General features: G+C 41.1%; 4 protein-coding genes across 9 annotated transcripts in view; 3 read left to right on the forward strand and 1 right to left on the reverse strand.

The window, feature by feature from the left end:
• Positions 1-3,262: 3,262 nt before the first annotated feature.
• Positions 3,263-5,074, forward strand: srp9 (signal recognition particle 9). The gene is made up of 3 exons (XM_055872628.1): positions 3,263-3,462; positions 3,897-3,965; positions 4,523-5,074. The coding sequence occupies exons 1-3, from the start codon at positions 3,391-3,393 to the stop codon at positions 4,634-4,636; spliced, it is 255 nt and encodes an 84-aa protein (XP_055728603.1). The 5' UTR covers positions 3,263-3,390; the 3' UTR covers positions 4,637-5,074.
• Positions 5,075-5,597: 523 nt separating this feature from the next.
• On the forward strand, positions 5,598-13,936 carry LOC129817416 (epoxide hydrolase 1-like). The gene is made up of 9 exons (XM_055872626.1): positions 5,598-5,812; positions 8,462-8,652; positions 8,772-8,952; positions 9,164-9,382; positions 9,522-9,651; positions 11,426-11,640; positions 12,364-12,472; positions 12,607-12,729; positions 12,951-13,936. The coding sequence occupies exons 1-9, from the start codon at positions 5,728-5,730 to the stop codon at positions 13,156-13,158; spliced, it is 1,461 nt and encodes a 486-aa protein (XP_055728601.1). The 5' UTR covers positions 5,598-5,727; the 3' UTR covers positions 13,159-13,936.
• Positions 13,937-14,468: 532 nt separating this feature from the next.
• On the forward strand, positions 14,469-15,972 carry LOC129817921 (transcription factor 23-like). Its single transcript, XM_055873520.1, has 3 exons — positions 14,469-14,603; positions 15,019-15,309; positions 15,585-15,972. The coding sequence occupies exons 1-3, from the start codon at positions 14,469-14,471 to the stop codon at positions 15,681-15,683; spliced, it is 525 nt and encodes a 174-aa protein (XP_055729495.1). The 3' UTR covers positions 15,684-15,972.
• A 2,000-nt stretch (positions 15,973-17,972) lies between these two features.
• The window catches only part of LOC129817419 (sodium-dependent multivitamin transporter-like), a 36,699-nt gene continuing 29,120 nt past the window's right edge, over positions 17,973-25,551 (reverse strand). For all 6 annotated transcript variants that reach the window (XM_055872637.1, XM_055872635.1, XM_055872633.1 and 3 more), the window contains 7 exons: positions 25,045-25,133; positions 24,748-24,860; positions 24,413-24,480; positions 24,122-24,208; positions 23,746-23,933; positions 23,338-23,563; positions 17,973-23,210 (listed from right to left, as the gene is read on the reverse strand). In XM_055872637.1, the coding sequence (XP_055728612.1) occupies positions 23,043-23,210; positions 23,338-23,563; positions 23,746-23,933; positions 24,122-24,208; positions 24,413-24,480; positions 24,748-24,860; positions 25,045-25,133 (939 nt within the window). In that variant the 3' untranslated portion in view covers positions 17,973-23,042. The remainder of the gene's footprint in view (positions 23,211-23,337; positions 23,564-23,745; positions 23,934-24,121; positions 24,209-24,412; positions 24,481-24,747; positions 24,861-25,044; positions 25,134-25,551) is intronic.

Consider the following 25,551-nt stretch of genomic DNA (forward strand, 5'->3'; position numbering starts at 1 on the left):
GAACATAACACTAGCCCCAACAGGCATGTGGGGGGAGGGTTTTTGAAATGTAACATCTAATCAAAATCTTGCGTTTTGGAGCCAGCCAATACAAAATTCTCCAGACCTCCAAGGGAGGAGTAACAGCGACATGATTATGGAAGTATGGCAGCACAAGACTTCTACTAAGCTAACATATGGAATTGTTTTAAGATGGTCATACCAACGATAATTTAGCTATTTGATTTGGAGTTTTAGGTCCTCTGTAGGTAAAAAATAATAATGAATTTGGCCTTACTGCTATTAGCCCATAGAAACGCATTGAATAACAGATCATACATGTAAAAAACGGTAAAAAATGCAAAACTGCTATCGAAAGCAAGTATGTTTTTTGAAGGGTCTGTCCTATATCTGAAAGATATAAGAAAGCTCAGGAAAATGAAAAGATTGTGCGGAATTATGTGGAATTCCCTTTATACCTTTGACGTGGAAATGCCCTATCACTTCCATTCATTTTCCGGCCTGGTACTGGGTTACCTTCAGACGAGTCCCGTGACACTTTAGAGATGTCATATGGTCTGACAAACCCCGCTGTAGCTCTACCACATTCTACCGCAGATGCGGAAAGCCGACATCGGCGGACGTGGTGGATTGAGACGCAACCCATGAAAAACAGATATATTTACCTTAGACTTTGATGGGGATTTATTTATTTACTATGACTCGAGTGGAGCATGGGGGGGCCTCAAGCAGATACATTTTGTTAAAAAAAGAAAATTATGCCCAGCTCATAAGGCTCCTTGATGATGTGTGGCCTGAGGCAATGGCATGTTCTGCCTAATGGTAAATCCACCAATACTTGTTTCATATTGAGGATTAATTATAGGCTACATGAAAACTATACATTATGCTCTTTTTTGGCCTTCCTGGAACAGGAAGGAGAGTCAGAGCATCTCAGAGACTGAGATGAAAGCTGATATAGACCTATGATACTGGCCTTGAGTGTCACTGTCGTCTTCTTGAATGACAGTGGACCAAGGCGCAGCGTATGCAAAATATATCTCTTTATTTTGTAAGAGAGGGAAAAAACACGAAACAAACACTATACACAAACTAACCAAAACAACCGTGAAGCTACAAACGCAAGTGCACACACAAACTACTTATGTTCAACATAGACAATTCCCCACAAAACAGCTAAAGCATATGGTTGCCTTAAATATGGCTCCCAATCAGAGACAATAATAACCAGCTGTTTCTAATTGAGACCCAATTCAGGCAACCATAGACTTTCCTAGATACCTACACTGAACACTAAACCATCTACTCTACTAAACCCCCTAAAACATACAACACCCTAGACCAGGGGTGTCAAACTCATTCCACGGAGGGCCTAGTGTCTGCAGGTTTTTGGTTTTTCCGTTCAATAAAGCCCTAGATAACCAGGTGTGGGGAGTTCCTAACTAATTAGTGATGTTAATTCATCAATCAAGTACAAGGGAGGAGCGAAAACCCGCAGACACTCGGCCCCCCGTGGAATGAGTTTGACACCTGTGCCCTAGACAATACAAAAACAAGCAAACTTCCCCATGTCACACCCTGACCTAACTAAAATAATAATGAAAACAAAGATAACTAAGGCCAGGGTGTGACATTGAGATTCAGTGGGCTATTTGATTTCTTATTCAAGTTCATTTTCACCTGGTCTGTGCAGCAACAATTAATGTAGTTAAATCATAAATAGCTATTTAAACTAATTATTATATAAAACAAATAAAGTGTATTATATGTACGGGGCGTTGCCAAATTTTTACTCCAGAGAAAAAAATTACTCCATATCCAATTCTCCTACTATACACCCAGAATTCCAATGACTTTAAGGGTGTATTACAGGCCTATGTGGCTGTTACAGTGACAGAGGTCAGTGAGGAGCCTATTTCTACATGATGTCCTGCCACAGGTGGCCTGACCTTGTGACTTGTGGCTGGGTTAAATCAGGGAGACAGCCCTTTCACTGTCATCCATCAATCTAATCTATAAATCACTGTGTGAAACAAATATGCAACACTGATGTCACCATCACTAAAACGGACCACTAGTGACATATTAACATGTTAGTAGCCTATGTAACAAGGGTGATGATTATGATACAGATAAATAGAATATGAGTGAATCTTTCAAATATATATCAACTGTAAGGTGCATAATACCAGTTGTTCAATGTTCCCTAAAAAGAGGAGGATGAACACTAGCTAAAACTCATGTTTGTCAAATTAAATGTACTGTAATGACCCGGCTGGGTCATAAAGGGAAAAGAGACGGACTCTAGGTGTGCAGGTCAGAACACAGGTTTATTCATAAACTGGGCTATTGTTCCGGCCACAACCCACGCCGCTAAATGCCGAACGTACACAATGTTACCCTGTCGGGTCAAGAGTCACTCTCATAGGAACAGATCAAGGCACGAACAGAAGAGAGAGAACAATGAGACAGTAATCCCTATTTATGCATTTCCAAATCCCGCGGTATTACCCATCATACCCCCCCCAACCTTTCCATCTGTCCTGACATATTTAACCCCTGCTAGTAGCCATGAGAACCATAACACACCCACAAACACAGAACACAATACCGGGTCGTTACAGTACATTCGTGTCCAGGTCTGCTTCACTAAATTCAGAGGTGGAAATGGAAGTTGTTTGTAAAATCTATATGGTTAATAATATATATATACGGATTATATATATATATATATATATATATATATATATATATATATATATATATATATATATATATATATATATATATATATATATATAATTTTTTAAAATCAATAATCACATAGATCTATGGACTGCTCTTGTTTGTCAAATCTCTTTGGTTTGTTGTCAAACGGGCCATTATTTAATTAAAAGTGGAAATAAATATTGAAATATTGATTCGAATTTCTTTTACTGTAAGTTTTATTCTGTTGAGAATAAGAATTTTGTCAAGAAGAATGATACCTAATTCTATATTAATTTCTGTTCCGTTCATTTTCTTCTAATGAAAGCTCTCTCTCTTGCGCTCTTGAAAAACATACCGTAAACTCTTTCTTTCTGCCACCTACTGGCTGATGTGTGAAGGCCGCCATGGTTGAATACCAAAGATTGTGGGTTTCACTCTGGAGGAGTATTATGTCTCGTAGCTAAGTAGAATCTTTGCTAGAATTACGACATACCGTGAACTCCACAGTATTGTGCTCTGTGATTGGTCAGCACAGCACTCGTCCAATCACAGACGTTTGTATACATCGGTCTTTTCTGTCTGGTGGTTCGCTGATGTGGTTTTTAAGAAGTTAGCTTGTAAACCTAACAGGCCAATTTAACCAGTTTGTCTCTTATATTTTAGTTCTTATTCACACGGATTATGCCTTATTATCAAACATGGGAAGAGTTCGCTCGTGCAGCAGAAAAACTATATTTGACAGATCCAATGAAGGTAGCTAGCTAACTACGACATTTTTCTGTTGAGAGCAAGCTTGAAATCTTGATAGCTAACGTTAGCTAGCGAGCAAAATGTATTTAGAAATTGTTATTTTACAGCACAAATAGATGTGATAGCCAATAATAACTATCACTGTTAGAGGGATGGAGTCTAGGTGCAGGATAGCTAGCTAGTTTGTTAGCCGTTTTTAAAAACAATGCAGCCAGCTGTTAGCTAACAGTAGTTAACGTTAAATATGCTGGCAAATGTGAATTGGAAGGAAAACGACTGCCTAACTAATGCTAGTCAACTTTTGAAATATGTGTGAGCATCATGAAGACCATGGTGTAATACATGCATGCAGGCAGCGATGGCTGTTGCCTATTTCAGTAAATAGGCTAAGCGTTTTCAGTTATGTTTGTGCTTTCTTCTCTCTCCTTTTGATACAGGTCAGGGTGGTTCTCAAATACAGACACTGTGATGGTAACCTTTGCATCAAAGTCACCGATGATGCAGTGGTAAGTTCAAGAGAAGACAGTCTGCTCCCTTTGCTCAGATTTTGCACATCTGTTTGTATCGTACATAGCCCAACAATGGACTAAAGGAGCCTGATGTAACTCCTAGTCCAGGGACCTTACATGCTCTGGAGGCAAAACATCCAAATACTCCCACCTAAACCTGAATCGATTCTCAATTGTGGTACGGTTCTAAAAACATGAATCCCTATACTTTCATATCACATCAACATAATTTCACAAATGCAAAATACACACTTTACTGTACACTTTTAACTGGTTTTAACACAGTTACAGCTGACAGTATTTTTCAGTGACAACACGTTTGTGGTGTCAGTCTTACTTTTAAACATGTTTAGAGCAAGCATCGAGGCTCTTAATAAAACTCCCCCAGTCAGAAGATACTATTGTCATATCCTACATAGCTACACTAATCTGTTGCTTGCAAGACTTTGTTGACGTGTAGATTTTTTTTTACAACCAATTTTGGCCTCATGTTGTGAACTATTCTTCTGTTTCCCTCTACCTAATCCACAAATCCTTCTCATATTCCATTGCAGTGTTTACAATACAAGACGGACCAGGCCCAGGACGTGAAGAAGATAGAGAAACTGCATGGCAAACTGATGAGGCTTATGGTGTCCAAGGAAAGTGGTGCCATGGAAATGGACTGAACACCCTTACACACAGTTGTATTAACTCTTCTTTGAGTCTAGACTGTGGTGTCAATAGCACAAACGGAAGAGAACGGAGCTGGAATGACGACATTGGATCATGAGAGGGACGGGAGGGGAAATCAAAAATGAAAATGGAGAGCATAACCTTCGCTGCTCTAAAGAGGGATTTGCTGAAGCTCTTTTAAAGAGCTTTTATTTATTTTCAGTTTTAAGATGGACTAAAAACAGATGGAGAGACGCATGTCTATTTATGTATGTTTTTTTTTTTCACATCTGGAAACGTTCATGAACATGTTTAAGTGAACATGAATGAAGCATGACCTTTTTGATATTAGCACATGCTATTTTAGTGAAAGAAGAAACATGCCTCTAATGTAATTTAGTCAACTCTAAAAATAATTGCGTTACTCAATAAATGTTTATATACCCCCATAACAGCCAACATCTCTCAATAACTCAAAGATTTTGATTTAAAGCATTGTATGATTCCATTTCAATATCTCCCCATATTGCTTTTGTTCAAGCTACCATACTAATAAGCACACAGTGGCTGAATGTTTTCAAATGTTCCCTATTAATAATCAAGAATGCCTGATTTTCTGACACCCTCCATTGATTTGAAAATAACTTCTCCTCAAACCAGGTCAGTACCACGCTTGGAGAAGCATCTGTTCATTCTCTTATGCGTTTGCACAGTTGCGTCTTAAAGTAGCACTCCAGTCTCCTTTTCACCTCATTTAACGCCTGATTTACTTAACAAAAGCAACATCTCAATAGGTGGTCCAGGTAAGTCAGACATGGCACGGGGTGGGGGACGGGACTTTACTCGTGTTCTTTATTGCGCCTCTATTGTTCCTCAAGCAAGGGGAGAGGCCGATGGCATCGAGACTTTCTATCAAACCAACTCCTTGCATGCACTACTCAAAGTTTGCAGTTGTGTCTAAATAAACACTATTTTGCCACACAAAAAAAAAAACTTTAGTGCATGTACTTTACTGTATTTATACTTGGGATATCACTTTTCAACAGGAAAAGTTCAAAAATCACTAGAGGACATCTTTAACCACTAGACAAGAACTACATTTCCCATGAATCACTGGTCTCCATTTCGACACAACTGTGGCAGAGGGCAGAATTGTCATTGCATATTGTGGAACAACGAACCAGCAGCAGGTGAGATGAACTCCTCTAGCGAGTAATACAATCCAAAATAATAGCTCCAAAAGTATTGTTGGTCAATATTTCTTATCGATAATGTATTAATCAACATTTCCTCATACCTACGGAATGTAGGTTAATAAAACATTGTTGCAAGTTGATCCAATTGAAAGCTGTGAATTTTGGATTGTTGTGATGAGATAACGGTCAGGTCTATCAATAGAACCTGAAGGCTATAATATTTTTCATGAAATAATAATTGTACATTTTTGGGTTATTTGATAACAATTTTGGAAAAGCAGCAGCCATCTATATTTCAAGTAGGTAAACATTTTGTAGCCTATCCATTGTAGGTTTATATAACTGTTATCTGAAATATAGAACCATCAAATTAAATGTCAGGACTGATGTGATATGTTATGCCAGGCCTGTTTATGCGGTTTGCCATCTGCTTGTTCCAGAAAAAAAAGCTTTTGTCCTCATAGAGGGAAATTCCAGGGCTCAGTACTTTCATTTTATAGTTTGTAAACACAAGATCCAAAGGGAAACATTTATTTTCAGAATTGCTGTATGGATAAATATGGATAACTTGTTTTTCACCTGACAGAAAATTAAGTCAGTTGTAAGTATATCAATAAAGAGATACTCACAAAGAAATCGGATTGATATGTTTCTAAATTCTTGATGAAAGTTGTTGTGGTATCAGAGGCCGGCCAGAGAAATGCTTTGTCATGCATTTTGGCCACCATGAATTGTGACTATGGGGCCTTGTCCACTCCATTCTTTACCTAATCCTTTCAGAAAGGAATTCTGTGCAACAACAGTGCTACTTTGTTCTATTTTTCACATTTTCTGCAAAATATTTTCTGTAAAACAGTCAAGTAGACTTATGTGTGTCTGTGTAAATCTGTAGTGCTTGTAACCATACATTTCAGGTATTGCCGATTATTTTTCTACTGTAAACCACATGCAACACATGTATCCTACAAACAAAAACTATTAATTCACTCACTAAGTATTTACATACAGTACCAGTCAAGTTTGGACACACCTACTCATTCAAGGGGTTTTCTTTAGTTTGACTATTTTTTACATTGTAGAATAATAGTGAAGACATCAAAACTATGAAATAACACATATGGAATCATGTAATAACCAAAAAGGTGTTTAATGAATCAAAATCTATTTTAGATTCTTCAAATAGCCACCTTTTGCCTTGATGTCAGCTTTGCACACTCTTGGCATTCTCTTAACCAGCTTCACCTAGAATGCTTTTCCAACCGTCTTGAAGGATTTCCCACATATGCTGAGCACTTGTTAGCTGCTTTATCTTCACTCTTCAGTCCAACTCATCCCAAACCATCTCAATTGGGTTAAGGTCGGGTGATTGTGGAGGCCAAGTCATCTGATGCAGCACTCCATCACTCTCCTTCTTGGTCAAATAGCCCTTACACAGCCTGGAGGTGTGTTGGGTCATTGTCCTGTTGATAAACAAATGATAGTCCCACTAAGCCCAAACCAGATGGGATGGCACATCGCTGCAGAATTCTGTGGTAGCCATGCTGATTAAGTGTGCCTTGAATTTTAAATTAATCACTGGCTGTGTCACCAGCAATGCACCCCCACACCATCACAGGTCCTCCTTCATGCTTCACGGTGGGAACCACACATGCGGAGATAATCCGTTCACCTACTCTGCGTCTCATAAATACACAATGGTAGGAACCAAAAAATCTCAAATTTGGAGTCATCAGACCAAAGGACAGATTTCCACTGGTCTAATGTCCATTGCTCGTGTTTCTTGGCCCAAGCAAGTCTCTTCTTATTATTGGTGTCCTTTAGTCATGGTTTCATTGCAGCAATTCGACCATGAAGGCCTGATTCACGCAGTCTCCTTGGAACAGTTGATGATGAGAGGTGTCTGTTACTTGAACTCTGTGAAGCATTTATTTGGGCTGCAATTTCTGAGGCTGGAAACTCTAATGAACATATCCTCTGCAGCAGAGGTAACTCTGGGTCTTCCTTTCCTGTGGCGGACTTCATGAGAGCCAGTTTCCTCATAGTGCTTGATGGTTTTTGCGACTGCCCTTGAAGAAACTTTAAAAGTTCTTACATTTTTTTGGATTGACTGACATTCATGTCTTAAATTAATAATGGACTGTTGTTTCTCTTTGCTTACTTGAGCTGTTCTTGCCATAATATGGACTTGGTCTTTTACCACTTAGGGCTATCTTCTGTATACCACCCCTACCTCGTCACAACACAACTGATTGGCTCAAACATTAAGAAGGAATTTAAGAAGGAAATAAATTCCACAAATGAACTTTGAACAAGACACACCTGTTAAATGAAATGCATTCCAGGTGACTACCTCATGAAGCTGGTTGAGAGAATGCCAAGAGTGTGCAAAGCTGTCAAGGGTGGCTACTTTGAAGAATCAGTTTAACACTTTGTTGATTACTACATGATTCCATATGTATTATTTCATAGTTTTGATGTCTTCAATATTATTATACAATGTAGAAAATAGTAAAAATGAAGAAAAACCCTGGAATGAGTAGGTGTGTCCAAACTTTTGACTGTATAAGAACCATGAATGCCATTATAAAGGGCATCGATTGTAACATGTCTGCTATCCCTGATTTGTTTCTCCTGTTCACCCAGAAAGCACCATGTTTACAGAGGTTCTGTTAGCCCTGGTGGTAGGAGGAGTGATCTACTTTCTGGTACAGAAGAGTAAGAGGCATCAGCTGAAGAGTGAGGATGGCTGGTGGGGAGAGGGGACTCCCCCGGACAGGGAAGAAGATGTCAGCATTCGCCCATACACAGTCCGGACGGATAAGGAGGAGTTGGAGGTGAGATTGCGCGGAGGGATTATGGGCCTAGAGGAGAGCCGAACTTGCTCTTAGAGATTTAAGGCTTATGCAACAGTGTTTAGTTGTTGATTAGTTGAACCTCATATTGCTCCCCCCAGGACCTGTACAGGAGAATAGACCAGACCAGATCCTTCCCTTCTCTAGAGGACAGCCAGTTCACCTACGGCTTCAACTCCCACTATCTGCAGAACGTGGTCTCCTACTGGAGACATGATTTTGACTGGAGGAGACAGGTGGAGAAACTGAACAAATACCCACATTACAAAACCAACATCGAAGGTGAGATAGTGTGTAGAGATTGATCAATGATGTGCCAATCAGCTGTCATTTAGAACAAGATGAAACTGAGCAAGCAGATGTATTGGCTGCCAGTAAATACTACGTAACTTTAAGTCAACGTCAAACTTTGCATAAAAAATAAATAATAATTTGAGTCCAGGAAAGGACTTGGTTCATGGTTCCTTCAAGCATTCTCTGACCCATGTATCAGGCATTGACGTCCACTACGTCCATGTGCGGCCCAAGAACCTCCCTGAGGGCGTGACTGCTGTGCCTCTGCTCATGGTGCATGGCTGGCCAGGCTCTTTCTACGAGTTCTACAGGATGATACCCCTCCTGACTCAACCCTCCAACCCAGACGACATCGTGTTTGAGGTGGTCTGTCCCTCCATCCCTGGGTACTGCTTCTCTGAGGCTCCACAAAAGAAAGGTAAGTGGTTAGAAGCCTGGCTGGGGTCAAGGGTCACAAATGCCTAGCCCTTTGAATCTAGAAAAGAGTGTCCGCAAGATGACCTTTATATCAGGTGAGTATTTATTTCCCCTAATTAATGATTATTTTGATGTTTCAGGTTTTGACTCGGTTTGTGCGGCCCGTGTGTTCCACAAGCTGATGAAGAGACTAGGTTTCCAACAGTTTTATGCTCATGGAGGAGACTGGGGATGGATCATCACCACCAACATGGCCCAGCTGGAGCCCAAGTAAGACAGACAAACACACAGAGATATGGCCAGATCTTAGCCTAGGCCATGGGAGACATAGCCAATATTATGTTTGATCCCTCATTTCGGGTATTTAGAATGCGTGGTGCATGTTTTATGAGTTACAGTGCCTTCAGAAAGTATTCTCACCATTTCACTTTTTCCACATTTCATTGTGTTACAACCTGAATTTAAAATTGATTAAATTGAGATTGTGTCTACACACAATACCCCATAATGTCAAAGTGGAATTTTGTTTGTAGAAAAAAAAAAAGCTGAAATGTCTTGTCGATAAATATTCAATGTCTTTGTTATGGCAAATAATTTCAGGAGTAAAATGTGCTTAACAAATAACATTTTAAGTTTCATGGACTCATTCAGTGTTCAATAATAGTGGTTAACGTGATTTTTAATGACTAACCCATCTCTGTACCACACACATAATTATCTGTAAGGTCCCTCAATTAAGTAGTGAATTTCAAGCACAAATTCAAGCACAAAATCAGGGAGGTTTTTCAATGACTCGCAAAGAAGGGCACCTATTGGTAAATGGGTGAAAATAGACACTTCATATCCCTTTGAGCATGGTGAAGTTATTAATTAGGGTTTGGATCACTACAAAGATACAGTCGTCCTTCCAAACTCAGTTGCCGGGGAGGAAGAAAACTGCTCAGGGATTTCAACATGAAGCCAACGGTGATTTTAAAACAGTTACAGAGTTTAATGGTTGTTATATTAGAACTGAGGATGGATCAATAGAATTGTAGTTACTCCACAATACTAACCTAAATGACAGAGTGAAAAGAAGGAAGCCGGTACAGAATACAATATTCCAAAACATGCATCCTGTTTGCAACAAGGAACTTAAGTAATACTGCAAAAAATGTGGCAAAGAAATAAACTTTTTGTCCTGAATACAAGTTGTTACGTTTGGGGCAAATCCAACACAACACATCACTGAGTACCACTCACTGAGTACCACATATTTTCAAGCATAGTGGTGGCAGCATCATGTTATGAGTGGGTATGCTTGTCATCGGCAGGGACTAGGGAGTTTTTTTAGGATAAAAATAAATGGAATATGGCTATGCACCAGCAAAATCCTAGAGGAAAACCTGGCTTAGTCTGCTTTCCAACAGACACTGGGAGACGATTCACCTTTCAGCAGGACAATAACTACATTAGAGTTCCTTACCATGACGACATTGAATGTTCCTGAGAGCCTGATTACAGTTTTGACTTACATCTGCTTGAAAATCTATGGCAAGACTTGAAAATGGCTTTCTAGTAACTATCAAGAAACAACATGACAGAGGTTTATAATTTATTTTAAGAATAATGGGCAAATATTGTACAATCCAGGCGTGCAAAGCTTTTAGAGACTTACCCAAAACGACTCACAGCTGTAATCGCTGCCAATGGTGTTTCTAACATGTTTTGTCTCAGGGGTGTGAATACTTATCTAATCAAGATATATGGGCGTTTTATTTTTCATATTTTTTAAAATAAATGTTAGAATTTTTCTACCACTTTGACCACTATTTTTAGATCGTGGACCAAAAAATGACAATTAAATAAATTTTTATCCCACTTTGTAACATGACAAAATGTGGAAAAAGTCATGGGGTGTGAATACTTTCTGAAGGCACTGTATTATCTACTGTTATTAATTCAGATGTTGTCATCTGTGAATGATATGAAGTCAGAAAGCCTCGCAGTTTGACTCAGATTCTGTGCTGTACTACATCTCGGCTCTCTGGTTTTGTCACCCCAGAATAATCAAAGGCTTGCATCTCAACTTTGCTCCCCCCTCCAAACCGGGCCTGCCCATGGTTCTGTCTATAATGCTGGGCCGCCATTTCCCCAAGATGTTTGGCTTCAATGAGCACGACATCCAGCGCATCTACCCCGTTGTGCAGAACCTAGTGGTGGAGTCTGTCAAGGAGTCAGGATACATGCACATCCAGGCCACCAAGCCTGACACTGTGGGTAAGAGCAGTGGTGGAAAAAGTACCCCATTTTCATACTTGAGTAAAAGTCAAGATACCTTAATAGAAAATGACTGAAGTAAAAATGAAAGTCACCCAGTAAAATACTACGTGAGTAAAAGTAAAAAAGTATTTGGTTTTAAATATACTTAAGTATCAAACGTAAATGTAATTGCTAAAATGTACTTCAGTATCAAAAGTAAAAGTATAAATCATTTCAAATTCCTTATAAGCAAACCAAATAGCACGATTTTTTGTTTTTTAAATTTACTGATAGCCAGAGGCACACTGCAACAAAGCAGTGTCCTTCAGATCAGATGCAGTAGGGATGACAAGGAATTTTCTCTTTAAGTGTGTGAATTAGACCATTTTCCTGTCCTGCTAAGCATTCAAAATGTAACGGGTTCTTTTGGGTGCCAGGGAAAATGTATGGAGTAAAAAGTACATTATTTTCTTTAGGCATGTAGAGGAGTAAATGTAAAAGTTGTCAAAAATATAAATAGTAAAGTAAAGTACAGGTACCCCAAAAACGACTTTAGTACTTTCTAGTATTTTTACTTTACACCACTGAGTAAGAGAGGTAAGAGAGGAACCAGTTTTGAAGGGGAAGCGTTCTGGGCTACACACAGCTTTAATTGCTGCTTCTGTATAGACCAGGACCAGGAATAAGTATCTGTGTTGTAACATTTATCTGCTTCTATATGTGTCTGCTCTCTTCCTGCAGGTCGAGGGTTGAATGATTCTCCAGTAGGTCTTGCTGCTTATATCTTGGAGAAGTTTTCCACCTGGACTGACCATGACTTCAGGAACCTGGATGATGGAGGACTTACGAGGTAGAACATCTTAGACCTGAACCACAGCCTTTGGTGTAAAATAGCATAGTTAATTAGTATTCAAAGGCTTCTTTGTCAAATTACCATGGCCATGTTTATGGCTTCTGTTTTTTAGCACCTATCTTGCCTTGCAGGAAGTTCAGTCTGGATGACCTGCTGACCAACGTGATGATCTACTGGACATCTGGCTGCATCATCTCTTCCATGCGCTTCTACAAGGAGAACTTTAGCAAGGGTCTTGACCAGCCACACTCAAAGTGAGAGGACTGTTGCTATGGAATAGCTATGTAACATCTACTACATGTGGTGTAATATCCACTGTATGTATGTGATGTAATAGTCTAGCTAGCATGAGGCACTCCACATTCAGAACATAAAAAACTTTGTCCTGATAAGTCATGCTGTTAAAGTGGAAAGGACTCAAACCAATTTTATGTTTCAGTAAACTAATACACTTCTTCGCTTCCTCTTTACCCAGGATGCCAGTGCACGTGCCCACCGGTTTTGCCTGCTTCCCCAACGAGCTGATGCACACCCCCAAGCTGTGGGTGCAGCAGAAGTACCGCGAGCTGAAGACCTTCACGCCCATGGCCCGAGGAGGACACTTCGCCGCCATGGAGGAGCCAGAACTCATGGCCCAGGACATCCAGAACTTCACCAAGATGCAGGAGAAGAGGATGAAGTGATCCTCTAGTCCGCACGTCAGCCTTCCTTGTTTACCAAACAGCACCAGTTGCTAGATCAGCTAGCACCGGTGTTATGATAGCACTGAAATGTGCCAGAAGTTACTTACTGATAAACGCATAGAGAGAGAGACCTCTGCCATAGCTGGCTGTTTTACACCCATGAGCATATAATACTAGCCAGCTCCCAGATCAGTTTGTGCTGTTTTGGCATGACAACCACAAACAGTGCAGTCTGGTCTGTGACCAGGCTAATATAATACAGTGAAGCTCAGGGTTGGGGTCAATTCCATTTCAATTCCAGTCAATTCAGAAAGTAAATCAAATTCCATATTTTACTCATTGAAAAGCATTGAAGAGAATTGGAATTCGAGTTTGAATTTCAGTATACTTCCTGAATTGAAATAGAATTGACCCCAACCCTGGTAAAGCCTCTCAATGCCTACTGCAAATGAGGTGGTGTAGAAAACGTACTCTCTAGTTAGGAATTTATGAATGGATCAATGGATGAGTGAATAGAAGATAATTTTGTTGAGGTTGTTCTTGAATTTTGAAGAGGAGAGCACAGGCAGTTCTTCGTTCAGATTACTGGTATAGACTAGGCCCGAGTGGTTATCAAATGATGCATAAAATATCAGGTGATATGTATTTTACTTTGAACACCTGTTCTGTTCTTATTTACTCAAAGTTATTTACAATGTTATAGCATTACATGAATAGCACTTTGTATTTCAGACACTAATATCCTGATCTATACATATTAATAAACATTTCAATTAAATTAGTCTACTGTTTTTCTGCTAATGTCTTGGGCACACCTGCAATATATGGGACATTCCAGCTTTTATGACAAAAATAGTATGATGATGGTACCAGGTGCAGTACCATCCTCCTAGTTGTCCATCATGGTGGGGCCAGAGGTACCTCCAGCTGCTGCCAGGTCCTGGTGTTTCCCAAGCTCTGAATCCTGCCCTGGGACACCCCACCACCTCTCTGAGGCTGCTTCCCTTGGCAGAGCACACCCGGGGGAGGCGTGGGGGCGGCGGGGGAGATGAGGGCTGCTTGAAGATCCCCGCATTACCTCACCAGTTAAGTCAAGGGGAGGGAAAGAGAGACTGAGAAAGAGGGATGGTTGGAGAGGGAGGACGTAGGACCATGATGCGCAGCGGAGAAGCTGTGATTGGAGATAGTTAGAGGAGCTGCGGTCAAGAGCAGTCGAGCTCTGGGTCTCTGTTGGTCTTCGTTAGGGTGGCTGGGTATCTGTTTGGGGCTGGTTGGTCTTCAGTCAGGTGGCTGGGGGTCCTGAAGTATTCATGGCTGAAAAGCAGCTGGAGGATCCTAAGTACATCCCAGCAGAGCAGACCAAGATGTATTCACAGAACCAGTTCAGTCTGAGAACACCACAGCCTGGACACAGACAGTCCACACGTAGGGATCCTAAGAAGTGGGTAAGTAAAACCTCTACATAATCTGGAGGGAATAAAGTAGAGCAGTGGGCACTTCAGGGACATAGTAATTGAAAAAGTAATTGAGAAGTAGACAGGTCATCTCAGCTATACTTGCTTCTATTTATGTTAATTAGCTCTACAATTATTATTTCTGAATAACTAAAACTCCTTCACTGTCAATATTTACACAATATTTAGACCCTTCATGTTAAATATTTGCTAAATCAACTTCACACATCAGATCTTGTGGTATGGAAACAGATGTTATCGTGCACTCTGATGTTGTTTACAAACTTAAATCTGTCATTTGAAATTCATTGTTATAACATTATTTTCTCATTTCCTATCTCCATCTAAAGACGGCTTATTGACCATGTTATCGTATATGTGTCTCTGCCCCTCCTGCGTGGTCCAGGTGAGGTCTGGGTGTGTGAATGGGGTGCAGCCTAGCAGGGCCATGAAGTCCCATCACTCCCCAGAGAACGCGGCCAGGGAGAGGAGCCGTGTGCGTAACCTCCGTCAGGCCTTCCACAGCCTGCAGGCAGCCCTGCCCTCCGTCCCCCGTGACACCAAGCTCTCCAAGCTGGACGTCCTGGTCCTGGCCACCGACTACATCGCCCACCTTACTGAGACCCTGGATCAGGGAGGGCCTCTGTCTGAACTCCCACTACCCCCCAGGGCAGGGGGCTACCTCCACCCAGTCAAGGTTGGTGACATCAAACTAGCTGGGTGCTTATCGTTTTAGTTTCTTGGTCATCATAGCTTATAACCCTTATCTGTTCCTCATTATCTCTTTGTGTTTCATGTCATAAATTCATGTCCAGACGATCAGTTAATATCAGACGTGAATTGTAGCGTAATATTAGGAATATAGTAGGGATCAATACTTAGATTATTTCTATGACTATAATCTATAATTTGTTAGTTTGTATGCTTATAATAAATCCTAACTACAGTTGAACATGTCTCCTGTCCTGACAGAAGTGGCCGATGCGCTCCTTGCTGTACTGTGGGAGGACTGCTGTCAGCCAATCAGACGCCAGTGTCAGGAGAGAAGGAGACACATCCACTGACCCCTAACCCAGAGGTCAACATGGACAAATCCATTTAGTATTAGGAGCGATGAAATACCAATATATCCAACTGTGCTGCTTATGAAACTGCAATGAATTGCAACGTACATGTAATGTACTTGCTGAACACGGAAACTCCTACAATGTCCAGGGGATTAGATACAGTGATTAAGATATAAAATACAAAACCAAAGGATCGCTTTGCTTAGCACATTGTACCACTTATTTATTACACTGCATAAAACATAAATCACTAAAAGTGTGTAAAATAATTTGTTATGATCAAAGAGTGCAATGTTTTTTTTTGAGGGTCTCAAAGCAATGTTGACCATTTCAGTGACTTAGTGTTTTTAGCTTTAAGATTAATTAAAGTTGATCTTTATCCCTGTCTCCTGGATTTGTTTTATTTTTAGTGTTGTAGTTGTGTTTGGGGTGGGAGTGAAAGGATGGACAGATTAACAGAAGGGAGGATTGTTGTGAGAACACTTGGCAACCATGTATTCAGCTGTGGAGCCCTGAGTACTAGTCCATATCTGTGTAATAATGCCCGCTTGCGAGTAAACATTTATTCACACAGCAAACTTTGCTAAGTTGATGTAAATTACACGTTATGGCTTTGTATGTGCTATCTGACACACTTGCACTGTTGAGTGATCTTAAAGACTTTACTTCATATTACAGTATTTTGGTGTGTGTGCGTATCATTTCTTGTCTCCTAGCAAAAGTTATCTTCCAGAAAATATACATTACCATGACATAAGTCATGTGACTTTGGTAGACACACATTTCATATTCTGATATTAACAAAGAAACACACTTTAACAGACTGTATTGCTAAGCTGCTTAAAGTATTTGTGCTCAGGCAGACAGAGACAGATTTTGTTGGCTCTAACGTGGACGAGACCACAGAACCCCTTGAGCAACATGGGCTCAGGTCCACGAGAAACGGTACAGCGTTCAAGGCTAGCTCTATAAATCTGTCAGGGGGGGGGGTCTGATAACCCCCCCTCTCATATTAATGGCTAATTTGGACATGCCAGAGATGTGATACTGAGGCAGGGGTTACAGAGGGAAAGGAGAGGGCAGAAATGTTGGTGAAACAATGTGAGACAGACAGTGGTGCACAACATTCCAGCATTCCCACTGAGTTTACTTTCTAGTCTAGATCACAGAGGATAAAGCATATTGGCCAATAGAAGCTGCTCTGTTGCACTAGTCAATATAATGTATGTGCATATATTTAAACAATCACATTCTCATTTTAATGGCAAGCCCATACTGTATGCCAGGACATGGATTTTCCAATGGCATTATTTCTGTACCAAGTGACCTCAAAGTGAGGGTCATCAACTAAACAAAACTTGATTTAAAGGCCCTTTTGGCTTGAACTGCAAATAGATCTCTAGGTGTGTCTGAATGTGGATGTTTGTGCCAATAAACCCATATAACCCTGATCTCCCTTCATGTTAGGAGATAATCAACATAGTTTCTGTATCTCCAGCTCATTATATCCAGTACACACTGATTGCTGAGTGAATTTATTAAGCTTTCTGTCCAGCCTCCCCTCGTTGGCCTGGCCTAGCTGGAACTAACCCGAGGAATAGAGGAGAGAGGGAGGACAAGGAGGAACGGGAAGAAAAGTAGGGAGGAAGGCACAACTCAACAACTTTGTCAATAAGAAAAATAGTATTTACTGTACGAGACCGGTTGATGGCTCGGTCCAGAGAGATGCCCAAGACAGGTTCCTAATGAGTAAAACCCAAAGTCTGTCGAGGTTCCAGTCTGAAAGGCAACCATACTTGGCAAAAGTTAGCATTCCTTCTGTGAGTCTACAACTTGAGTTAGTATATAACCAGAAGAGCTGTAGTTGGGCTGAATGAGGGGCTTGGTGTGGCAGCAGCAGAGGTTGTTGTGGCAACAGAGGGTTTGTGGTCCTTGGCACAAAGCTGGGATGGTAAGTGTTCCAACATCATGCGGAGAGACGCCACAGGAGTGGCATGTGACCCGGTGACACAGTCACAATGACCCACCAAAGAGAAGAGCTAGGAGTAGTAGGGAGAATGAAGGCTAAAGGATACTGCAGTGATAACAGCCCTCCCTTGGGATAGGAAAGGAATGACACAGTGGAAGGCTCTCACTCCCTCAACCTCAAAATAAAAGCTGATCAAGCCCTCAAAAGTTTGTTTTATCAAATTGACCTACAAGATATTTCCTCAATAATGGGTTTAGTAGACATATCCACATGCATACTTACCGGAGGACAGGACACAAGACAAAACATCTGACAAAGCACATGTCCAATCCAACGTTTTATTTAAAAAAAACAGAGCAAGAACAATTATGTTACCACAATTCATTCACTTACAAACATTTAACCTTGAGAAATCATGCCCACCAGGGTGGTCAGACACAGATACAGCCACTACTGAAGACTTCGCTCACAGACCTAGGGAGTGTTCAGTACTGTCCAAAACAGAAAATGTTTGCAAACTGAAAAAAGGTACCACTTGAGCTTTTCCAAAAGGGAAGCTCAATTCCATTGTTTTTCAAAACCTTGACATAATGAACAGGACACAGATCTCATTCTACTTGGTAAATGAGAGTTCAACTCCACCATATCACAGCTGCCCCTTTGTAGTGTGCTCCTAGTACGAGCTAATCAACTTCCATGACATCCAACAATATGAAAAAATAATCACGATACAGAGATCATATGAAGGCACAGCCAAAGCAGTGTAGTTGACCAAACGCCACTGCTTATGGTTTTTTGGAATGCATACTAGGAAGAATTCATCCAAATGGGAGAACAAATATTGATAATAAATATTGAGTCAGAATATTTATTATCTTTTGAAATTACCAAGTGCCATGCTTCTCTCTCACGACCAAGTGCATTTTAAATGAACTCTAAACTAAACACATCTCATAGTAAATTGGTATGGATAGAAGCTAATCAGGATTGATCCTTTTTAGGAGGCAATGGTTTACAGATCTTCTACTTTACGGTTCAGGCTGTAAATTGTCTTAGTCCAATCTATGATTTAGCTGGTGCAAGCAACTCAATACAACCGTTTAGCCCTTCATATTCACGTGTCACTCTACAACTCATCTTTTCTAGATAGTTGTCCCTGCCAACTTCAAAATAAGATAACAGAATAGGTCTCGATTGTGCTCTGCGTAGATGTCAGCATTACTAAAACACAGTCCTAAACTCACATTGGGTAAATTGACATATTGAATAACAATATCTCAGCACTGCGGACTGTAAATTCATCCAAAACATGTCCTGGAAAGGGGTGGTCTTCACTTAATTTAAAGTTTAGCGTTACAGATAAACACTTCAAGTAATTTCAGGTATGATGAAAAAGGAATCAATTCAGTCATATCTTATCAGACTATCAAATCAACTTTATCAACAAAATATCATCTTTGTCAGTCACAGGATGTCAATTAAAAAAGGACTAAAAAACCTCTAAGAACGATAGAAATGTTTGTGAACGTTACAACAAGAAGGGATAGCCATAACAACTTCATTACGTACTAACATACAGAAAACGCTAGTTTGAAGTTGCTTTGTTGTGCACACACAGAAATAGTATAACAATAACTACTTGACCACTTCTGCCCTCCATTCACAAAACATTTGAATGGTACTTGCACATAGAAAGGGGGATACCTCGTCAGTTGTACAAACTGAATGTATTCGACTGAAATGTGTCTTCCGCATTTAACCCAACCCCTCTAAATCAGAGGTGCGGGGAGCTGCCTTAACCCACTGTTCCCAGGACGTGGATGTCGGTTAACTGCCTTGCTCAGGGGCAGAGCGAAAGATTTTTACCTTGTCAGCTCGGGGATTCGATCCAGCTACCTTTCGGGTTACTGGCCCAACGCTCCAACCCGCCATGCTACCTGCCGCCACTCAAAAGTTCCACAACATAGTTCCATTTGCTACAAATGGTAATGAAGTCAATGGAAATATTGATATATATTCTCTCTTTTGGTAATAAAACAAAGTGATGACATTTTCTATATGCTTTGAATGAGAAGAGGTATTTTTCAGTGGGGATGAATGAACAACATTCCTTGCTCGTATCGGACTGTAGCCATAGGATCCAATGCAAAACTTGCCTGCATGTCATTGATAACAATGGTGTCCGTAGCCTAATAGCATGGCATTCAGTCAGTAGTGTCACAACATTGGGCCCCACAATAAATAGATATATTTGTATTTATCTGCCCATCCATAGCCAGAGTTTCTTTATTCCCCATAAAGGTAGACAGGGTAAAAAGGCAGGTAGAAAGTGGCTCTACAGAATTTATGTAAAAACTCTTTGGAAACAAGTAAAGCAGATTGACTACATAGTGACTCATTCAGCCCATACCAATCAAAAGTTATCCCAACCCAAACCACAGTAAGACAGATGGACAGGCATGTCACTCGAGTCCCCAACTACAGAAACAACCGCAGAGACAAACACACACAAGTAGACTCCCTGTTTGAGGGACAAACAGGCCATATGGAATCACAAGGTCACCACAAACCAGATAATCTCAACAGAATACTACCACATTACCCTGACTTGAATTCTGTAGTGTGGTTAGGTATTCCAGTGGATGGGAGGAGTACAAAATGAAGATTTTGAACAGAGAATGACATGAGAATTCTTCAGATTGCAAAAAGTACCTTGAAACATGAATATGAAACATTTGACAAATGACAATTAAAATTCAACATCTGCCCTGCAGGTTTCATACTCATCGAATGACCCAAAAAAAAAATGTCTTCATAATAACAATGTTAAATCAACCGCCGATACTGTTATGGAAAAACATTTACATCATTAGATAAAGTGGCCACTTACAAAAACACGCTATAAAACATTGCACTTCTTTCGTTTTAAAATGATTGGAATTTTTCCCCTGGTACATTGAACATCAATAAACAGTGAAGTGCCAAAAGGAAACCAAGTCCTTCAAAGATACAACCAAAGAACATCACATATATTAGTCTACCCTAAGATTTCTGAGTACTGAACTCTGTTGAGCCATCAAAATGGCTGCAGTTTTCCAGTTTGAACCAGAGATGTTCCCTTCACTGTAAATATGCTTTGTTAGAGCAGTGGGGTGGACGAGACACAGGTCATACATGTAAAGCTAACAAACATCGAAGACACATATGGAGAATAATTATACATGTACTATGCAGTATAAGTATACTGTATCACAATCCTAATTACACACTGATCAGTAATCAAAATTAAACTACATTCACACACTGCCTACTAATGAGGCACCTTAAGTAACTATGGGATCTACAGTGTGAATGGACTGCGAGGATAAGGTATTCTACATGCATTAATGTCACTAGCTAACCAGCAGGTTACCTGGTTCTCAAAGCAGTAATGCCGACTCAATGACCTAAAAATGTGATCCCAGTTAATGACAAATGAGGTGATGTCTTGAGCTCCATCTTGAATATATAACTGTATGGCATGTTAAGAGTGTTTAAGGATATCTACCTCTTTATTAATTTACTATAGCAAGCCAAATAAGGCCATGTAAAGCAAACAGACATACAGAGCTTTGGGAACCTTCTACAGGGACATAAAGGATTTTTTTTTATAAAGCCAAGTTCTCTGGAACCCTCTTTCCGATAGCTAAAGGATTGAAGATTCTGCGCATGTGTGGGATTCTGTACTTCACACAGTCTATGTTCTACTCGTTCAGCTGCCCAGAGAACAGGCTACACTGGTGAATGGTGCTGGTTTAATAAAGTTGGATCAAAGTGGAATCAATGTCTGTAAGATCCCAATCTACCTTACGCACATTGTGGTCAACCTCCCGTCACATTTCTCAGTCAATCATTAATGGTAATTGTGGAAGTTTTATTGGTAAACGTAAATGCAGCATCTGCATGCTAACCATTTCATCTCAGTTTAATAGGGCTATGTATTTAGATCTCTACAGTGTTGTTTTTAACGATGTAGTGAGCTAATTATTTAGTAGATGGTGCTAACAAGCTGTAGCATGCTTGTGTTTGGTTTCAATCAAGCACATATTTTGCCTAATGGAGCATGTTGTTGAGCTTCGGCCACTTGAGAGAAAAATGCGACCCGTCGCACAATCGTTCTAAAAATGAGGTTGTTTGTCTTACAGCATTATAATGTTACACTATGCCATTATATTTGGTTCTGTTATGTAGAATACTATCATTATGTGGTCTTGCAGAAATTGATTCAGCTTTGATCTAACTTTATTAAACAAGCACCAATTCACTAGAGTAGCCTGTTCTCTGGGCACCGTGGGCAGCCGAAGGAGTAATACAGACTGTGCGTAAAGTAGAAAATCACACACATGCGCAGCTTCAAACCTTTAGCTGTTGGGAAAAGCGTTCAAGAGAACTCGGACCGCAGCCACTCTGTTTTGAAAATTCTTATAGTTCATCTGACGTACCGGCTTAATCTTTTCTATAAAAATAATATGCAATGACAGTTAAATCTAAAGTACCTCTTCTCCGCCTGCTTATTTGACATTTTAGTCATTTAGCGGACACTCTTATCCCAAGCGACTTACAAGAGCAAGTAGGGTTAAGTGCCTAACTGGAGGACACAGAACGATTTTTTACCTTATCGGCTCGGGGATAAAAACCAGAGACCTTTCGGTTACTGGCCTAATGCTCTTAATCACTAGGCTACCTGCTCTCTACCCGATTCTCTGAGAAACAAAATACATTAGGTCCATTTTCACAGTCATTTGAACAACTTAGTGCGTGTGTATGTCCACAATCTTTCAATCATAAATTTAACAAAATAACAATGACAATCACAGCCCTTTTGTTTAGTCCAGGCTCTTAGATCTACTAACTGGACAACAATGAGACTTCTCAGCACGGAGCATGATTGCCACTTGTGTTGTGCTAGTATTTCTCCATCCAGGAATCCACCTCAATTCAGACATTTTGGCTCTTCTCAAAACTCCAAGCTCATAAGTAGTGATTTCCAGTTACTTCAGTTTAGGGAAACTGTGACCAGTGACATCGTTAAATGATGTATCAATGATTTGAAGATACAACTGGACCCCCCAGCCACAAATCGTGTGTAAGTGCACTATTCTTCATTATAGCAGAGGACTCTGGCACTCTTAAAAACCACCATATATTTGTGGTGTATCAGTTTTTTCCAGGGAGTAAGGGTCAGGGGTGAATCTCAATGTTTATCCACATTGACCCTGTGGTTCTTGATGGTCATGTCCAGGCACACTGGATCTCCGCTGCCTCTCCGGCCCCACGTGGGTCCTCTCCCCAAGAGTTGAGATAGCTGAGGGAGGGGTTGTGGAAGTGGTGGGGCATGTGTGCAGGGGGGGTCTGTTACAAGGCCGTCTCCTGCACTGTGTGAGCCAGTCGGCAGGAAGGCTGAGGGGTGGCCCTCTCCTCGTCCTTCTTATCCTTCTCCTCTGTTTTCTCCTCCTCTTTGTGTTGGGCAACGCCGTTGCTCTCCTGAGCCATCTGGTACGGCTGCGTGTTGATAGCATTGGGCTGCACAACATTCCCACACACATACAAAAAACATGGTAATTAAGTAATCAAAGTAAACATTGTTACAATTATATTAAAAACAGAGTGTGGCTAACAAAATAATTCACTGGATAGATCTGAGGGCTACCTTGTGTGACAGTGGAGTGACACAGCACAGCTTCTCCCTGTAGCGTTCAGGCAGGAAGAAGAGCAGGTTGCCCAGGACAGGGTACACAGTCCCTGGGGTCAGGTCTTTCTCCTTCATAGGACCAGTCAACAGGCTGACTATCAGTCCCACTATCACCACAGTGGTAGAGTTATGAGCACTGTACCACAAATAGGACAGATTGTACAGGGCCTGCACACCTGTAGGCCTGGAGAGAGGAAAACACAGATACTTGGTCAGATTCATATCATCATTCTTATGCAGTCATCCTTAAAACATTTACAATATTTGGTGGGATAGAATGGGATACAAATCAAGCACTTTATGTTTGATAGTGCTGTAATGGTTCAAATGCCATCATTTTAACGAGGAGAAAAAAAAAGAATGTACTTTGGTTTAGCGGTGATTGAAGTAATCAGGGTTGTCATGACAGCAGTAGTCATGTTGCCGCGGAGGGGCATAGTGGTGGCGTTGATGATGGGGAGCAGAGGGGTGGGCACGGCCATACGAGACACAAAATTACCAATGCCAATCCAGAACGCCATAGCCAGGCCTGCCACCAACCCTACTATTGCACCCTGTGGACAGAGAGAGACGGGAACAGCTCGATCAAATCAGACAGATGTCTTCAATGCACCACAGATATGATGAAAGTTTATATATTTTATTGTGCAGTAAAAACAAAAAAAATGGTGTCCTCTGATTTAATATCCCTCAATGCTAGCCAACTTGACCCCCGTGTTAACAAGGCTACATTTTGACTTACAGTGGAGTTAGCCCAAGGGAAGAACATTCCAAGACAGAAGAGGCCGAGGAGAGGACCACCCACCATCCCAAAGATACTGAATGCTGCCTGGAGGAGAGTGAGGAAGTGAGTGAAAAAGAGGTTTATAATTCTTGAATAACTCCTATGAAGCCACTGAATGATAGTAGTAGGTGTAAGGGGGGGGGGGGGGGGGGTGTATGAGTGCAACGTTGCTAAATGTAATTCAGTGGGGTATAGGAGTACCCATTAACTAAAGCAAAAGTCAGCAGGGGAAATGTGTGAGTCCCTCACCTGCAGCACTGAGCCCATGAGAGAGGCGACGTAGGCCATGGTCAGACATACCAGACCGTAGGCCAACGCTGGGAAAACAGAGGGGAAGAGAAACACAGGTCAGGACCATAGCAGTACAGTCCTGATTCAATGTGCTCCACAAGTTACAAAAAAAGAAAAAACACACTCCACAGTATTTGGACGGTGAAGTCAAAATTGATTTGTGGGCTCTACACTCCAGCAATGTTACTTAACAAAAAGCTCTAAAATCATCATTACTGTCATCAATCATGAAGACTGCTGCCACTGTTTAGAAAAACTGCCACTGTGTGGCCACTCAGGGAACAGCAGCTCACCCAGGCCCTTTGAGAGCAGCGTGGCTTTGGCCTCCGTCATGGCCGGGCAGTAGGGCTTGATCAGGTCCTCCATGGTTACCGTCGCTAGGGAGTTAAACGCTGATGAGATGGTACTGCAACGCAAGAGGGAGGGAAGCTAAGTGAGTAATGTCCTGTGGCTAAATTGCATGGTGTAGTGCATTCATAATACAACCTCAAGTGGTGTACCACAACACTATGACATTAATGTAGCATAGAAACAGGTCTGACTAGTACTACAGACCGAACATGAGAGCCAGAGGCAGTTAAGTAAAGTACCTGAGAGCTCCGCTGAACAGGCAGGCTACAAACAGCCCTGGGAGGCCTGGCAGGTCCCTGAACACATCCATCACAAAGTACAGCACCATCTGCAGACAGGAAGAAACTGCCACTTAGACTGGATCAACAGCGCCAAAATGAAGCCTCACAAATTACAGTTATGGGAGAGCTTAACCAAACAATGGCCTCAACTCAAACATCAAGCCTTTGATTGGCAATGATCTGAAGAGAGACATTAACATAGCCAGTCACATCAGGATGCCAGTGCAGTGAGGTAGGGCTTGGCGGTATACCCTATTTTACGATATACCGGTATTGATGCACGGACTGGTTTGTGTTTTTACTTGACCTTCTGTAACGGTATTTGAAAGTTTGGTTTGTGAAATGTAATACGCCATGTGTAACGTCCATTTGTATAGTTTACGTCGCTCCTTGAGTCGTCGCTCTACGCTCCCCCATGCCGCTTTCCACAGACCTAGCCCTGCCCCCTGTCACTCAAGGAACTCA

This window comes from Salvelinus fontinalis, chromosome 20, assembly GCF_029448725.1.
Source record: "Salvelinus fontinalis isolate EN_2023a chromosome 20, ASM2944872v1, whole genome shotgun sequence".
Taxonomy (NCBI): domain Eukaryota; kingdom Metazoa; phylum Chordata; class Actinopteri; order Salmoniformes; family Salmonidae; genus Salvelinus; species Salvelinus fontinalis.

Excerpts from the sequence above, each read along its gene's own strand:
- srp9 (XM_055872628.1), top strand. The coding sequence starts at position 3,391 with ATGCCTTATTATCAAACATGGGAAGAGTTCGCTCGTGCAGCAGAAAAA. Across the intron at positions 3,463-3,896 it reads ATTTGACAGATCCAATGAAG|GTCAGGGTGGTTCTCAAATA; the intron begins GTAGCTAGCTAA and ends CTTTTGATACAG. Across the intron at positions 3,966-4,522 it reads AAGTCACCGATGATGCAGTG|TGTTTACAATACAAGACGGA; the intron begins GTAAGTTCAAGA and ends ATTCCATTGCAG.
- LOC129817921 (XM_055873520.1), top strand. The coding sequence starts at position 14,469 with ATGGCTGAAAAGCAGCTGGAGGATCCTAAGTACATCCCAGCAGAGCAG. Across the intron at positions 14,604-15,018 it reads GTAGGGATCCTAAGAAGTGG|GTGAGGTCTGGGTGTGTGAA; the intron begins GTAAGTAAAACC and ends TGCGTGGTCCAG. Across the intron at positions 15,310-15,584 it reads GCTACCTCCACCCAGTCAAG|AAGTGGCCGATGCGCTCCTT; the intron begins GTTGGTGACATC and ends CTGTCCTGACAG.
- LOC129817416 (XM_055872626.1), top strand. The coding sequence starts at position 5,728 with ATGAATCACTGGTCTCCATTTCGACACAACTGTGGCAGAGGGCAGAAT. Across the intron at positions 8,653-8,771 it reads CGGATAAGGAGGAGTTGGAG|GACCTGTACAGGAGAATAGA; the intron begins GTGAGATTGCGC and ends TGCTCCCCCCAG. Across the intron at positions 12,730-12,950 it reads CTTGACCAGCCACACTCAAA|GATGCCAGTGCACGTGCCCA; the intron begins GTGAGAGGACTG and ends CTCTTTACCCAG.